The 17,362-nt window shown below is 44.6% G+C and overlaps 1 protein-coding gene across 1 annotated transcript; it reads right to left on the bottom strand.

The window, feature by feature from the left end:
- Nucleotides 1–13,107: 13,107 nt before the first annotated feature.
- Nucleotides 13,108–15,028, bottom strand: LOC110492386 (pro-adrenomedullin-like). Its single transcript, XM_021566659.3, has 4 exons — nt 14,886–15,028; nt 14,272–14,387; nt 14,002–14,124; nt 13,108–13,830 (listed from the first exon to the last, which is right to left on the bottom strand). Exons 2-4 carry the CDS (start codon nt 14,373–14,375, stop codon nt 13,461–13,463), a joined length of 597 nt encoding a protein of 198 aa, XP_021422334.3. The 5' UTR covers nt 14,376–14,387; nt 14,886–15,028; the 3' UTR covers nt 13,108–13,460.
- Nucleotides 15,029–17,362: the final 2,334 nt, after the last annotated feature.

Genomic DNA, 17,362 nt, shown 5'->3' with positions numbered 1-17,362 from the left:
TCGAGAGACTGCATTTTTTTCCCATTCCTCCTTGCAGAACAGCTCGAGCTCAGTGAGGTTGGATGGAGAGCATTTGTGAACAGCAGTTTTCAGTTCTTTCCACAGATTCTCGATTGGATTCAGGTCTGGACTTTGACTTGGCCATTCTAACACCTGGATATGTTTATTTTTGAACCATTCCATTGTAGATTTTGCTTTATGTTTTGGATCATTGTCTTGTTGGAAGACAAATCTCCGTCCCAGTCTCAGGTCTTTTGCAGACTCCATCAGGTTTTCTTCCAGAATGGTCCTGTATTTGGCTCCATCCATCTTCCCATCAAATTTTAACCATCTTCCCTGTCCCTGCTGAAGAAAAGCAGGCCCAAACCATGATGCTGCCACCACCATGTTTGACAGTGGGGATGGTGTGTTCACGGTGATGAGCTGTGTTGCTTTTACGCCAAACATAACGTTTTGCATTGTTGCCAAAAAGTTCAATTTTGGTTTCATCTGACCAGAGCACCTTCTTCCACATGTTTGGTGTGTCTCCCAGGTGGCTTGTGGCAAACTTTAAACAACACTTTTTATGGATATCTTTAAGAAATGGCTTTCTTCTTGCCACTCTTCCATAAAGGCCAGATTTGTGCAATATACTGATTGTTGTCCTATGGACAGAGTCTCCCACCTCAGCTGTAGATCTCTGCAGTTCATCCAGAGTGATCATGGGCCTCTTGGCTGCATCTCTGATCAGTCTTCTCCTTGTATGAGCTGAAAGTTTAGAGGGACGGCCAGGTCTTGGTAGATTTGCAGTGGTCTGATACTCCTTCCATTTCAATATTATCGCTTGCACAGTGCTCCTTGGGATGTTTAAAGCTTGGGAAATATTTTTGTATCCAAATCCGGCTTTAAACTTCTTCACAACAGTATCTCGGACCTGCCTGGTCTGTTCCTTGTTCTTCATGATGCTCTCTGCGCTTTTAACGGACCTCTGAGACTATCACAGTGCAGGTGCATTTATACGGAGACTTGATTACACACAGGTGGATTGTATTTATCATCATTAGTCATTTAGGTCAACATTGAATCATTCAGAGATCCTCACTGAACTTCTGGAGAGAGTTTGCTGCACTGAAAGTAAAGAGGCTGAATAATTTTGCACACCCAATTTTTCAAGATTTGTTAAAAAAGTTTGAAATATCCAATAAATGTCGTTCCACTTCATGATTGTGTCCCACTTGTTGTTGATTCTTCACAAAAAAAATACAGTTTTATATCTTTATGTTTGAAGCCTAAAATGTGGCAAAAGGTCGCAAAGTTCAAGGGGGCCGAATACTTTCGCAAGGCACTGTATGTTCACATAATTTAATTACAACATGTGGGACTTTAATTCAATCATTCCTTGGTTATGGAAACCTAGTTCTAAAAACATGAAGTGATGATATTGTGTGGAAACTTCAGTTTTAGGCCAATACCTTGACTCTGTGTATGTATTTTTCTAGTCAGTAGATCCGTTATCACTGAATCTGATTGTGTGTCGAAACCTGCTTGGGATCTGCTTTTGTTCTGTCACGGGCATTGGTATAGCATACATTTTTCACTGCCTGTAATTATTATCTTACATGATGTGTGCTCTGGCAGTGAGCTAGCTCGAAGGACAAGATTAATGTCCTAACGACAAGACCTATGTACTGCATGTATTGTAGCCTAATTTTCTTATAAATTGTTAAACAAATATGTGGCATTTCCTGTCTGAAATGTGCTAATTATTGTTTTCCCAAATTAGTGTCATCCCAAACTAATGCAATATGGTGTAATTACAGACCGCAATTCAGGGCATTTCTTGATGTGGTCGTCCCTTGGTATCAGGAAACACCCATTGGTGCTTGCCATTGGTCAGTTCCGGTGTTTTGAGGGTGATGGTTTCTCAACACTGATGATTTTTGTACATCGCAGGTTAGGATAATTAACGTTGCAGGTTAGGTGAATTAGGATGGCGGGTTATGAGAATGAGGTTAAGGTTAGGAAAAGGGTTAGGCTTAGCTACAACGATACAGTTGTCCCCGATGCGAAAGCAATGACCACGGACCAATGGCCAGCATCAATGAGTGTAACTTTGTATTAAGAAATGCCGATATCAGAAAATGCCCCTAATTGCAGTCTGTAATTACATCCTTCTCAACTAATGTGCTAACTTGGTTTGAAAGAATCAGACCTGGGTTCAAAATACTATTTGAAATCATTTCAAATAATTTAGCTGGGATAGTTTGAGCTAGCCTGGTGCAATGGAACCAATAGAATAGTCTTCCCATCTGGGACTCCAGGCAGGCTTAGTTAGGCAATCGCTTAAAGTATTAGAACATTTGTATTGAACACATTTCAACCCAGATCTGTTAAAAATAAATAGAAGGGAGTATGTCAATCACAGGAGGTTGGTGGCACCTTATGTTAAGGTGCGTGAATGAGGACCCAAAAGCGAATTAACGTAAACAGAGCTTCTTTAATAAGAAAACAAACGTAGGCTCAGATGGACCGGCAGGTTCCGACAGGACAGGACAAGGTTGCAGCAAACATGACGATAGTCTAGTTCAGGCATGAACAACACAAACAAGAATCCGACAAGGACAGGAACAAAAACAGAGAGAGATATAGAGGACTAATCAGAGGGAAAAAGGGAACAGGTGGGAAAAGGGGTGACGAGGTAGTTAGGAGGAGACAAGGAACAGCTGGGGGAAAGCGGGGGAGAAAAGGTAACCTAAAACGACCAGCAGGGGGAGACAGGGTGAAGAGAAAGGACAGAAACAAGACACAACATGACAATACATGACAGTACCCCCCCACTCACCGAGCGCCTCCTGGCGCACTCGAGGAGGAAACCTGGCGGCAACGGAGGAAATCCTCGATCAGCGCACGGTCCAGCACGTCCCGAGAGGGAACCCAACTCCTCTCCTCAGGACCGTACCCCTCCCAATCTACTAGGTACTGATGACCACGGCCCCGAGGACGCATGTCCAAAATCCTACGGACCCTGTAGATGGGTGCGCCCTCGACAAGGATGGGGGGGGGGGGGGGAAGACGAGCGGGGGCGCGAAGAACGGGCTTGATACAGGAGACATGGAAGACCGGGTGGACGCGACGAAGGTATCGCGGAAGAAGAAGTCGAACTGCGACAGGATTAATGACCTGAGAAATACGGAACGGACCAATGAACCGCGGAGTCAACTTGCGAGAAGCCGTCTTAAGGGGAAGGTTCTGAGTGGAGAGCCAAACTCTCTGACCGCGACAATATCTAGGACTCTTAGTTCTACGCTTATTAGCAGCCCTCACAGTCTGCGCCCTATAACGGCAAAGTGCAGACCTGACCCTCCTCCAGGTGCGCTCGCAACGTTGGACAAAAGCCTGAGCGGAGGGGACGCTGGACTCGGCGAACTGAGATGAGAACAGCGGAGGCTGGTACCCGAGGCTACTCTGAAAAGGAGATAGCCCGGTCGCAGACGAAGGAAGGGAGTTGTGGGCGTATTCTGCCCAGGGGAGCTGTTCTGACCAAGACGCAGGGTTGCGAAAAGAAAGACTGCGTAAGATGCGACCAATAGTCTGATTGGCCCGTTCTGCTTGACCGTTAGACTGGGGGTGAAAGCCGGAAGAGAGACTGACGGAAGCCCCAATCAAACGGCAAAACTCCCTCCAAAATTGAGACGTGAATTGCGGACCTCTGTCCGAAACGACGTCTGACGGAAGGCCATGAATTCTGAAAACATTCTCGATGATGATTTGTGCCGTCTCTTTAGCAGAAGGAAGCTTAGCAAGGGGAATAAAATGAGCCGCCTTAGAGAACCTGTCGACAACCGTCAGAATAACAGTCTTCCCCGCTGACGAAGGCAGTCCGGTGACAAAATCTAAGGCGATGTGAGACCACGGTCGAGAGGGAATGGGAAGCGGCCTGAGACGGCCGGCAGGAGGGGAGTTACCGGACTTAGTCTGCGCGCAGACCGAACAAGCAGCCACGAAGCGACGCGTGTCATGCTCCCGGGTGGGCCACCAAAAACGCTGGCGAATGGAAGCAAGCGTACCCCGAACGCCAGGGTGGCCGGCTAACTTGGCAGAGTGAGCCCACTGAAGAACGGCCAGACGAGTAGGAACGGGAACGAAAAGAAGGTTCCTAGGACAAGCGCGCGGCGACGGAGTTTGAGTGAGTGCTTGCTTTACCTGCCTCTCAATTCCCCAGACAGTCAACCCGACAACACGCCCCTCAGGGAGAATCCCCTCGGGGTCAGTGGAGGCTACTGAAGAACTGAAGAGACGAGATAAAGCATCAGGCTTGGTGTTCTTAGAGCCCGGACGATAAGAAATCACGAACTCGAAACGAGCGAAAAACAGCGCCCAGCGCGCCTGACGCGCATTAAGTCGTTTGGCAGAACGGATGTACTCAAGGTTCCTATGGTCAGTCCAAACGACAAAAGGAACGGTCGCCCCCTCCAACCACTGTCGCCATTCGCCTAGGGCTAAGCGGATGGCGAGCAGTTCGCGGTTTCCCACATCATAGTTACGTTCCGACGGCGACAGGCGATGAGAAAAATACGCGCAAGGGTGGACCTTGTCGTCAGAGAGGGAGCGCTGAGAAAGAATGGCTCCCACGCCCACCTCTGACGCGTCAACCTCGACAACGAACTGTCTAGTGACGTCAGGTGTAACAAGGATAGGTGCGGATGTAAAACGATTCTTGAGGAGATCAAAAGCTCCCTGGGCGGAAACGGACCACTTAAAGCACGTCTTGACAGAAGTAAGGGCTGTGAGAGGGGCTGCCACCTGACCGAAATTACGGATGAAACGACGATAGAAGTTCGCGAAGCCGAGAAAGCGCTGCAGCTCGACGCGTGACCTAGGGACGGGCCAATCAATGACAGCTTGGACCTTAGCGGGATCCATCTTAATGCCTTCAGCGGAAATAACAGAACCGAGAAATGTGACGGAGGAGGCATGAAAAGAGCACTTCTCAGCCTTCACAAAAAGACAATTCTCTAAAAGGCGCTGGAGGACACGTCGAACGTGCTGAACATGAATCTGGAGTGACGGTGAAAAAATCAGGATATCGTCAAGGTAAACGAAAACAAAGATGTTCAGCATGTCTCTCAGGACATCATTGACTAATGCCTGAAAGACAGCTGGAGCGTTAGCGAGGCCGAAAGGAAGAACCCGGTATTCAAAGTGCCCTAACGGAGTGTTAAACGCCGTCTTCCACTCGTCCCCCCCCCTGATGCGCACGAGATGGTAAGCGTTACGAAGGTCCAACTTAGTGAAAAACCTGGCTCCCTGCAGGATCTCGAAGGCTGAAGACATAAGAGGAAGCGGATAACGATTCTTCACTGTTATGTCATTCAGCCCTCGATAATCTATGCAGGGGCGCAGGGACCCGTCCTTCTTCTTAACAAAAAAAAACCCCGCTCCGGCGGGAGAGGAGGAGGGGACTATGGTACCGGCGGCAAGAGCTACAGACAAATAATCTTCGAGAGCCTTACGTTCGGGAGCCGACAGAGAGTATAGTCTACCCCGGGGGGGAGTGGTTCCCGGAAGGAGATCAATACTACAATCATACGACCGGTGTGGAGGAAGAGAGGTGGCCCTGGACCGACTGAACACCGTGCGCAGATCGTGATATTCCTCCGGCACCCCTGTCAAATCACCAGGCTCCTCCTGTGAAGAAGAGACAGAGGAAACAGGAGGGATAGCAGACATTAAACATTTCACATGACAAGAGACGTTCCAGGAGAGGATAGAATTACTAGACCAATTAATGGAAGGATTATGACAAACTAGCCAGGGATGGCCCAAAACAACAGGTGTAAAAGGTGAACGAAAAATTAAAAAAGAAATGGTTTCGCTATGATTACCAGAAACAGTGAGGGTTAAAGGTAGCGTCTCACGCTGAATCCTGGGGAGAGGACTACCATCCAGGGCGAACAAGGCCGTGGACTCCCTTAACTGTCTGAGAGGAATGTCATGTTCCCGAGCCCAGGTCTCGTCCATAAAACAGCCCTCCGCCCCAGAGTCTATTAAGGCACTGCAGGAAGCTGACGAACCGGTCCAGCGTAGATGGACAAGGTAGTGCAGGATCTTGAAGGAGAGACAGGAGTAGTAGCGCTCACCAGTAGCCCTCCGCTTACTGATGAGCTCTGGCTTTTACTGGACATGAAGTGACAAAATGACCAGCAGAACCGCAATAGAGACAGAGGCGGTTGGTGATTCTCCGTTCCCTCTCCTTAGTCGAGATGCGGATACCTCCCAGCTGCATAGGCTCAGCACCCGAGCCGGCAGAGGAAGATGGTAGTGATGCGGAGAGGGGGGCAACGGAGAACGCGAGCTCCTTTCCACGAGCTCGGTGACGAAGATCAACCCGTCGCTCAATGCGAATAGCGAGTTCAATCAAGGAATCCACGCTGGAAGGAACCTCCCGGGAGAGAATCTCATCCTTTACCTCTGCGCGGAGACCCTCCAGAAAACGAGCGAGCAAAGCCGGCTCGTTCCAGCCACTGGAGGCAGCAAGAGTGCGAAACTCAATAGAGTAGTCTGTTATGGATCGATTACCTTGACATAGGGAAGACAGAACCCTGGAAGCCTCCTCCCCAAAAACAGATCGATCAAAAACCCGTATCATCTCCTCCTTAAAGTCCTGATACTGGTTAGTACACTCAGCCCTTGCCTCCCAGATTGCCGTGCCCCACTCACGAGCCCGTCCAATAAGGAGAGATATGACGTAGGCGACACGAGCAGTGCTCCTGGAGTAAGTGTTGGGCTGGAGAGAAAACACAATATCACACTGGGTGAGGAACGAGCGGCATTCAGTGGGCTCCCCAGAGTAACACGGCGGGTTATTGATTCTGGGCTCCGGAGATTCGAAAGCCCTGGAAGTGGCCGGTGGATCGAGGCGGAGATGGTGAACCTGTTCTGTGAGGTTGGAGACTTGGGTGGCCAGGGTCTCAACGGCATGTCGAGCAGCAGACAATTCCTGCTCGTGTCTGCCTAGCATCGCTCCCTGGATCTCGACGGCTGAGTGGAGAGGATCCGAAGTCGCTGGGTCCATTCTTGGTCGGATTCTTCTGTTAAGGTGCGTGAATGAGGACCCAAAAGCGAATTAACGTAAACAGAGCTTCTTTAATAAGAAAACAAACGTAGGCTCAGATGGACCGGCAGGTTCCGACAGGACAGGACAAGGTTGCAGCAAACATGACGATAGTCTGGTTCAGGCATGAACAACACAAACAAGAATCCGACAAGGACAGGAACAAAAACAGAGAGAGATATAGAGGACTAATCAGAGGGAAAAAGGGAACAGGTGGGAAAAGGGGTGACGAGGTAGTTAGGAGGAGACAAGGAACAGCTGGGGGAAAGCGGGGGAGAAAAGGTAACCTAAAACGACCAGCAGGGGGAGACAGGGTGAAGAGAAAGGACAGAAACAAGACACAACATGACAATACATGACACCTTAATTGGGGAGGATGGGCTCATGGTAATGGCTGGAGCGGAATGGGTAGAATGGTATCAAATACATTCAATTAGCATCATTCCGTCCGTTATTATGAGCCGTCCTCCCCTCAGCAGCCTCCACTGAATTGTCAATGGGTAATATTAAAATCCTGATAAACTGGTAGTCATTTCATAACACAATGGCATAAGGGGACCACGCTGTTCTGTGTCAAAGGCCCAGCTATGTTGACTGACTAAAATCACAGTCTCTATCTGTCTCTATTTGAATGTCCCAAAATAAGATTTAAAGTTAAAAAAATTCTACTTAGCCAAATTCCAATAAACTGGTAAAAGTCCTGCATAGTCAAAATCATGTTTTTCTTTAAATTCAATAATATTTGGATGAAACCAGATCAAAGTAGGATTACCAAAGTATGAAAAACGACTATTGCTGGTACATTGATAAAGTTTGATCATAAAGTTACTGGTCCCCTCCCCCTGTTAAAACCTTGAATTCAGGAGGCGGGATTATAGGGGCTTTATGTAACATCACATAAAGCCTCTCATTTTAGTTCACAAATGGTAACGTCTTATTCTCATACATAATTTAAATAAGTACCATCTTGTAACCAGAAGGTGTGTTGTAGGGTAAAACCTAGTCAGTTGTACAACTGAAATGTGTCTTCCGCATTTAAGACAACCCCTCTGAATCAAAGAGGTGCGGGGGGCTGCTACATCCATGTCTTCAGCACCCGGGGAACAGTGGGTTAACTGCCTTGCTCAGGGGGCAGATGACAGATTTTGACCTTGTCAGCTCCGGGATTCCATCCAGCAACTTTTCAGTTACTGGCTCAACGCTCGAACCACGAGGCTACCTGCCACACTGTGTTCACAGAGGGGCCCGGTTTACATAGCTAGGTAGCTAGTCTACTGGTTCCAAAAATGTACTTCAGAATATCAGCAATTAGAATTACAGATTTTTCTGTAATTTAAGGCATTTAAGGCAAGGATACTTATAGGTCTCCCCTTTGTCTGGTGAGTTACTGGTTAGCTAGGTCTTCAGCCAGCGTGGAACAAAAGAGGGGGAAGAGTCGCTCAAAACTCAGATACAGTTATGTCAATACATGAAGAGATGCCAAATGGAAGAAGTATAAAAGTTCTTGATATCATTGATAGTCATTGTTTATGAATATTGTCTGGCAGTCTATATAGTACCCAGACCTCATCCTGTCCAATTCTTACTGAAAAAGTCCCAGATTAAACATGGCTGACATTTCCATTTGCGCAAGCTAGCTATGTTAAACAGACAACATTATGTCTATATTGATTATTTTATAATAACCAAACAGTTGCATAAACCAACACAAATAACTTGTGAAACCATGATGTGATGTGGATTTTGCATTCTAATTTCAATGTGCTTGAGATGACCTCAATGTGTCCATGTCACTTGTTGACATAGGTGTCTCAAAGAACTGTCAGTCAAGGTGAGCTCCCTGCCCACTCAGCTATTAGCTCCCCTCCCACTCAGCCTCTTTTCAGACTTCCTGATAGTTAGACATGAGAGAAAATTTACATTTTCTCAAATTCATAGAATTTGTATTGGGAAAAATGTTACGGGGGATGTTTTGGTCACTCAAAAGGCTATTTTACATAGAAATCAGGATGACTGTGCGGGACCTTTAAACCATATTAATCATCAATCAATGCAGATTAAGTAAATACATGCCATCTTGTATATAGAACTTGTTGTGCTTGTCTCCAAGAGCTTGTTGTTTTTTTTTAAAGCAAAGATGGATGGTGGATTGATGGGGGTCAAGGTTTTTTTCACAAAACACACAGGAACATGAGGATGGCTGAAGAAGCGCAATTACATTACTGTAAGTAGTCACAGAGGAAGATAGATGGCAGTAGAACACTTCTCAAAATCTCCCTTGCAAGCTGCCTTCCCTCATGCTTTACTGTGAGATAGCTACATAACAAAGTAGCACCACAATTCCACTGGCTCCTAACCCAAATCTTCTGAGAACTGCCAAACAAAAAGGCTGCATTTACATAGGCAGCCCAATTCTAATATTTTTTTTCCATGAATTGGTTCATTGACTGGTATGTGATTGGTTCAGACCTTTTCACATCAGATCTTTTTTTAGAGCTGATCTGATTGGTCAAAATACCAATTAGTGAAAAAAATATCAGAATTGGGCTGCCTGTGTAAACGCAGCCTAATTGACCCCTTCTCTCCACTTGCGTTTTCAGTAACCATGTTTAGATTTGGTCAGCCAAACAAATGTCACCACTTTCCAAAGAGCAGGATCATCACAGTCTGTTTACCATGACTTAAAATATTCATAACGCCACTGAATGAAACCGCTGAAGCGAAGGGAAAAAATGTATATAACTTTAGGTGTATGGATATTTTAATGTTTGACCGTGTTGCTTAGCTTCACATAAACATGATACATGACCAAGTACCTATTGACACATTAAACTGCAGTACTACACAACTGCTAATCGTACACGTTACAAAGCCGTTATACTCTATTTCATATCATACACAGAAAATTGGCCAGGGTTACCTAGTCTTGATTTTTCAGTGTAACATTTCTAGTGTTAATTCAGGTGTTCAATTATCACCGTAAGTGTTAAATTAATCAAATCAAATCAAAATCAAATTTATTTATATAGCCCTTCGTACATCAGCTGATATCTCAAAGTGCTGTACAGAAACCCAGCCTAAAACCCCAAACAGCAAGCAATGCAGGTGTAGAAGGTGTAGAAGCAAATGAACTTTTCATTGGTGTAAAAGAACCCCACTGTTGGTGTTAATAAACAGAGTTGAATGTTAGAGTGCGATTTTGTCAGTTTTACTCTGTGGGGAGTAAAATGTTCCCATCAAAACCACACCCATCATTATCATATTTCCCAGCATTTAGGTAGCTATATTTTTTGGATATATTTAATTTTCGTTTTTTGCATGTGCATGGTTTAATGATAAATCATATGCTATACACAGATAAATAACATACATTTTTCTGAAATGAATACAATCAGTTAATTAGATTTATTACACCTGTTACTGAAACGGTTGTTCCAGTTAGGTGGTTTCCTTTCTCAATGTTTTTAATTCTGATAGTAATTCTAAATTCAGGTTGCAGGTAAATCGGTTCGGATGGCTTAACTCTAGCTGGATTCCGATTGAAATTGCACATCACTTTGCAAGCCAAAATAATGTTGTTTAGCGGCCTGATGTAGCCTGTAAACAAGGAGTGTCAGGCCACTGTACTAGGGTAAAACTAGGCCTCAAAATAATTCCATATGAGATATGTAATGTACAGTGCATTCCGAAAATATTCAGATCCCTTGACCTTTTCCACATTTTCTTACGTTATAGCCTTATTCTAAAATGTACTAAATTATTTTTCCTCCTCATCAATCGACACATGATACCCCATGATGACAAAGTGAAAACAGGTTAAAAAAAAAACCTGACAGAAATGCCTTATTGACATAAGTATTCAGACCCTTTGCTATGAGACTCGAAGTTGAGCTCAGGTGCATTCTGTTTCCATTGATCATCCTTGAGATGTTTCTACAACTTGACTGGCTGGAGTCCACCTGTGGATAAGGGTACCAAAACAATTCTGTGGATCCAATAAGACTCTTCCTAGAGCTGGCCGCCCAGCCAAATTGAGCAATCGGGGAAGAAGGGCATTGGTCAGGGAGGTGACCAAGGACCTGATGGTCACTCTAACAGAGCTCCAGAGTTCCTCTGTGGAGATAGGAGAACCTTCCAGAAGGACAACCATCTCTGCAGCACTCAGTTAGAGTGGCCAGACGGAAGCCACTCCTTAGTAAAAGGCACATGACAGCCCGCTTGGAGTTTGCCAAAACGCACCTAAAGGACTCAGACCATGAGCAACAAGATTATCTGGCCTGATGAAACCAAGATTGATCTCTTAACCTGTATGCCAAGCGTCATGTCTGAAGGAAACCTGGCACCATCCATACGGTGAATCATGGTGGTGGCAGCAACATCATGCTGTGGGAATGTTTTTCAGCGGCAGGGACTGGGAGATTAGTCAGGATTGAGGGAAAGATGAACGGAGCAAAGTACAGAGATCCTTGATGAAAACCTGCTTTCGAGTGCTGAGGACCTCAGACCGGAGACAATGACCCTAAGCACAAGCCAAGACAATTCAGGAATGGCTTCGGGACAATACTCTGAAGGTCCTTGAGTGGCCCAGCCAGAGCCCAGACTTGAATCCAATCGAACATCTCTGGAGAGACCTGAAAATAGCTGTGCCAACCTTGTAGCGTCATACCCAAGAAGACAAGGCTGTAATTGCTGCCAAAGGTGCTTCAACAAAGTAAAGGGTTTGAATAATTATGTAAATGTCCATTTTTTATTTTTAATACATTTGCAAAGATTTCTAAAAACCTGTTTTTGCTTTGTCGTTAAGGGGTATTGTGTGTAGATTGATTGTGGGGAAACAATTTAAACAATTTTAGAATAAGGCTGTAACTTAAAACATTTTGGAAAAAGTTAAGGGGTCTGAATACTTTCCGAATGCACTATGTACTCGTATTTAAATTGCACTTCTCTCGATATGTACACAAACTCAAGTTCAAGTACAGTATCAATGAGCACAAAATACAGAATCCAAGGCCTTGATAACCAAACATTGTAGATCTCTGTAGTCCCAAATACAGTATTTCTGGTACAACGCTTCTCTCACCACCATTGATTTAGTTTTGAACTGATATTGGTAGTAGATGTTGAATTTGTAAGTCAATCGCATTTATATAGGTCCTCTTTTCCTGTTAGGCTCCAGTCCCAGCCCAAGTCCCAAGGTAAGAGAGGTCACTCTTTTACAGTAGTTGACATTAACAGACTAACTACACCGCTCGCGTCGCGTGCGCTGCAAAATACATTTCGGAATCTGTTATTCAATTATTGCACCCACACTGCTCGCGCGTGCCAACTAGCGTCTGCGTTGCCAAGGGCTAAAATAGAAGTCAGTTCTATTTCTGTTGCAGTTCCATCTCCTCATTGGTTATACCCACGTGGGTGACTGAAAGACAAACAAAGTCGGTGGCGGTAATGCACCTAATTTATGAAAGTTGCCAATCGCAAAATAAAGTCAAGAGAAGAAAAAGCCTGGAAGGAGGAGAAATGACTAGGAACGATTCGGTTGACCGTTTATGTGGATTAATTGGCGGAGTAGAGGACCTTGTGCATTTCAGGTAAAATAACTCAATGTTTATATCCCAGGACAAATTAGCTAGCAACAGCAAGCTAGCTAAAAAGTACAAACTAGCTAGCAAGTGCAAGCTAGCTAGCTTGCCATAAATGTTTACTGCTTTTCAGCCTGTCCCCAAATTAATATAATTGGTTCAGTGTTTGTTTTGATATTTTAACCTGCATGTCGTGATCGCGTTTGGTGTGGGGGGACAAAATATATTTATGCACGATGGCGCACGCGCGCTGACAGTTTGGGTTCCATGTAATTCCAATTGGAATCCAGCTAGTGAGAATATCCAGCATTTGGAATTTTTATTCACCTGCAACCTGAATTAAAAATGACAGCTGGGTTGGGAAGATAAACATATGAAACAAGGAACAACCATTTCAGTAACAGGTGCAATAAGACCAAGTAACAGATTGGATTAGAAAAAATGTTATTTATATTTGAGAAGCATAAGATTAAATAATTAATGTACATGCAAAAACATAGCTATTGAAACAATAAAAAATTAACCTGCAATAGAGCATGCTAGGAAATATGATAATAATGGGCGTCGTTTTGGTTTAACCCTGGCTATTAAAATCAACACTTGGTGTTTTACACCAAAGAGTGTTAATTTATGGCCTGAATTAACACTAGAAATGTTGGACTGAAAAAAATCCAGACACTTCTTATCGCTTCCCTCTTTCACTGCTTTCTTTCATCCACAGTGGCATGAAATTCATTTCCTACTCCATTGACTATGTCCATCCTTTCCCCCACACAGGAAGGGAATGGTCAGGAATAGGACCTCAGCAGTATCTCAGCCAGCCAAAAAAAGCACCTGGCGTTCACTAGATTGACACTCCTCTTCTCTGCCTGACTCAAGTTTGTCTGAACAGGGTAGCCTGTAGATGGATTCCTTAGTGGCTCTCGCTGCTCCAGCCCAATCTCAATCTCCCCGCTTGGAGAGTTAGCAAAGCATAGAGCTGTGGGAGACCTGCGGCGGCGGCGACCGTAACCCTGCGAGCTGATCTTATCCTCCGGGGCTCTGTTGACCTTTAACCTGTTGTTGAGGATGTGCAGCCGATGGACCAGGTTTTGCAGGGTGCATGTTCCCAGAGAACAGCCAGGTCTTTTCACTGAGGTCACAATGGATCTTCTGGACCTGAAAGAGATCGAAGGAGATGAGACAAGAAATCAGAGATTTACGAAGATTTCTAAAGATGACTGAAATATAAATGGGCTTGACCAAAAAAAAAAACAGTTGAATGTGACATTTATAGCAGTAAAACCAAAACAAGCAACAGTGACCATTATTTAAATATAATGTGATTACCTGGAATTAAATACAGAGGAGTCTGTCTCCTCTCTCTGCCCTGGTCCACTGAGGATCCCTGAGTCTAAGGCAGAGCTGCTGTGGAGAGCTGCTCTCAAGCGACTCGGTAGCCAGCCTCTAAATCTACCAAACGAGAAGGCATGGTTAATGCAGAACTAACCCAGTTCTCCCGAGACATATCAAAGACAGAGCACACACCCTATCCAATAATCCTGTACACTCTATTGAATTAGATGGTGGCCACTGTTTGTCTTTCGTCAATCAGCTTACCTCTTTTTCAAATTGGAGTTGAGGCCAACTTTGGTGCCTTTCACCAGAGGTAAAATTGTGGCTAGAACACACAAGCAGATGGTGGTTTGAAGAGCCACTTTCATATTGGCTAGAACCTGTGAATAACAATGGAATGAATTAGCATGATTTCCAGAACAGTACAATTCTCACCTTTCCCCACAAGTAGTTGAGACAATCTCCTGGCTCCAAAAGTATACCTGGATTATACCATGCTTACATAAGAGGGTCCAAAAGGCAGGTTCCCTCCAGCCCCTGGTCATTCCTTTATTGCAGGGTTACATTTTGCCTAATGTAATAGCTGGACAAAAACTGTATTAGCTAGAATTCCTCTGTGTTCAGGAATGCCATACATTCTAAATGGATGAGACTGGGTTATTTCCTTCAGTAAGAACAATATATTAAGAAAGCTGCACCTCTGTACACACACACACACACACACACACACAAAACTGCTTATCTTGGACAACAAAGACAGCACCCCTGTCTATACATTCCTGCCGTGACATCAGCAACAACAAAAAATATATGTTTTACCTAATACAAGTCAGAAACAAAAGATACATTCAGAAGTTCAAATGACAGAGGTGACTTACCTCAGTCTCAAAACAATTTTACTTCACCGGGAGGTTGTGAGGAAAAAGAGTAGTATGTATCCCAATGGCTCCCAGTTGCATACATTCAATCTATCCAGTTGGCTAGGTGTCTTTTTCAAGGCTATAGAGTTACCTATTAGTCTGAGTGTACACAGCCAAATGAGAGGCTTTATAGGGGGGATGGGAGGGACTTATACCTGAGTGACAGTCAATGTGGGAGGGGCTTGTGTATGTGAAAGGTTCTCTCATCCCATTCTCCAGCAGACAGCGGGATAAGCCATTGTCAGGCTCGTGAGGCGCCCATGTAATGTAGCACAGCTATACACTGAGTGCACAAAACATTATGGACACCTGCTCTTTCCGTGACATAGACTGACCAGGTGAATCCAGGTGAAAGCTATGACCCCTTATTGATGTTACTTGTTAAATCCCTGTAGGAAATTAGGGTTAAGTGCCTTTTCACCTTGCCGGCTAGGGTATACAAACCAGTGTTTTTTTTTTGCCCAAGCATCAGCTGTAACTCATTGCTGATCAGACTCCACACTTGTCCTCACTCTCCTTAATCACCACTGCCACCCTACTTGACCAAACTAACATTCCTCCTCTTTGTTCTGCAGTGCATGTCACATTGCACAACGCTGCGGTGCTAGCCGTATCAAGTTTTGCATCTCCATTTTTGTGCATATGGAATATTTTTTTCAGATTTTTTATTTCAGCTCATGAAACGAACACTTTACATGTTGAGTTTATATTTTTGTTCAGTGTAGTTTTGTCCCGTGGAATAGATATTGTCGATCTACAGTTAATGTTTCTCCTTATAATCCTGGACCATGGGACCACCATTTTATTACATTTGCAATCGCAAAATGAATGATTTGCTTAGATTCCAAACAAAGATGATCAAAAGCCGCGCTATAAATTGTTGGACGACCCAAAGATTCCTTGATGCCCTTCCAGACTCCCTGACTCCCTCCCGACCAAGAACCCGATGATCACTCTGACAGTGCTCCAAAGTTAATCTGTGGAGATGGGAGAACCTTCCAGAAGGAAAACCATCTATGCAGCACTCCACCAATCAGGCCTTTATGGTAGAGTGGCCAGACGGAAGCCACTCCTCAGTAAAAGGCACATGACAGCCCACGTGGAGTTTGCCAAAAGGCACCTAAACACTCTCAGGATTCTATGATGTGATGAAACCAAGATTGAACTCTTTGGCCTGAATGCCAAGCGTCACGTCTGGAGGAAACCTGGCACCATCCCTACGGTGAAGCATGGCGGAGGCTGCATCATGCTGTGGGGATGTTTTTCAGCGGCAGGGACTGGGAGACTAGTCAGGATGGATGCAAAGATGAACGGAGCAAAGTACAGAGAGATCCTTGATGAAAACCTGCTTGAACCCGATCGAACATCTCTGGAGAGAATTGAATATAGCTGTGCAGCAACGCTCCTCATCCATCCTGACAGAGCTTGAGAGGATCAGCAGAGAAGAATGGGAGAAACTCCCCAAATACAGTTGTGCCAAGCTTGCAGCATCATACCCAAGACTCTAGGCTGTGATCACTGCCAAAGGTGCTTCAACAAAGTACTGAGTAAAGTGTCTGAATACTTATGTAAATGTGATATTTCAGTTTTAATTTGATACATTTTTATAAATTATCAAACATTTATAAGAACCTGTTTTTGCTTTGTCTTGATGGGGTATTTTGTGTAGATTGATGAGGGGCGAAAAACGATGTAATCAATTTTAGAATAAGGTTGTAACGTAACAAAATGTGGAAAAAGTCAAGAGGTCTGAATACTTTCCGAAGGCACTGTATACAGTGGCGCAACTAGAGTTCTCTACATGGGGTGGCCAGGGGGTGGTCAAGGCTACTTCATGGGGTCCATAGACCATGACAGAACATTTGTGTGTAACCCTAACCTGGCATCTGAGGAGCATGAATTAATCCTATGATTGCTGATTAGAGGTAGAAGTGATAATTCACTTAACCCGGAGTTCTTCAATGTGACAGATAGGGTGGTCCAAAAGGGTTCACTAGAATTCTTTAACATACTATGAATAGTCAGTGTCTACCTTGGAACTGCAGCTCTCACTCACACACACACACACACACACACACACACACACACACACACACACACACACACACACACACACACACACACACACACACACACACACACACACACACACACACACACACACACACACACACACACACACACACACACACACACACACACACGGGTCACTCTCTATTCTTGAATATATAATCTGGTGTTGGGCATCCAAAGTATATTTTTTGGTGCCCATCAATATTACAAACTAACATAATTATATTTACGCTCATATATATTATGTTTTGGAATTGGCCTAATCAAGACCAAATTAAATCTGTGTGACATGACACGTTTTGGATTTATATTTTTAGAATGTCAGTGTACCAGTTAGTACACAGTGCAGGTTTTTAATCATG

This window comes from Oncorhynchus mykiss, chromosome 2 (assembly GCF_057628025.1).
Source record: "Oncorhynchus mykiss isolate SJ-2025 chromosome 2, ASM5762802v1, whole genome shotgun sequence".
Lineage (NCBI taxonomy): Eukaryota > Metazoa > Chordata > Actinopteri > Salmoniformes > Salmonidae > Oncorhynchus > Oncorhynchus mykiss.
The sequence above is the reverse complement of the archived record's forward strand: the minus strand, read 5'-3'. Positions and strand labels throughout refer to the sequence as shown.

Bases quoted from the DNA above. Each gene is read 5' to 3' on its own strand.
- LOC110492386 (XM_021566659.3), bottom strand. From the start codon at position 14,375: ATGAAAGTGGCTCTTCAAACCACCATCTGCTTGTGTGTTCTAGCCACA. The intron at 14,125-14,271 runs GTAAGCTGATTG...CTCGTTTGGTAG, and splicing joins AACTCCAATTTGAAAAAGAG to ATTTAGAGGCTGGCTACCGA. The intron at 13,831-14,001 runs GTAATCACATTA...GATCTCTTTCAG, and splicing joins TCCTCTGTATTTAATTCCAG to GTCCAGAAGATCCATTGTGA.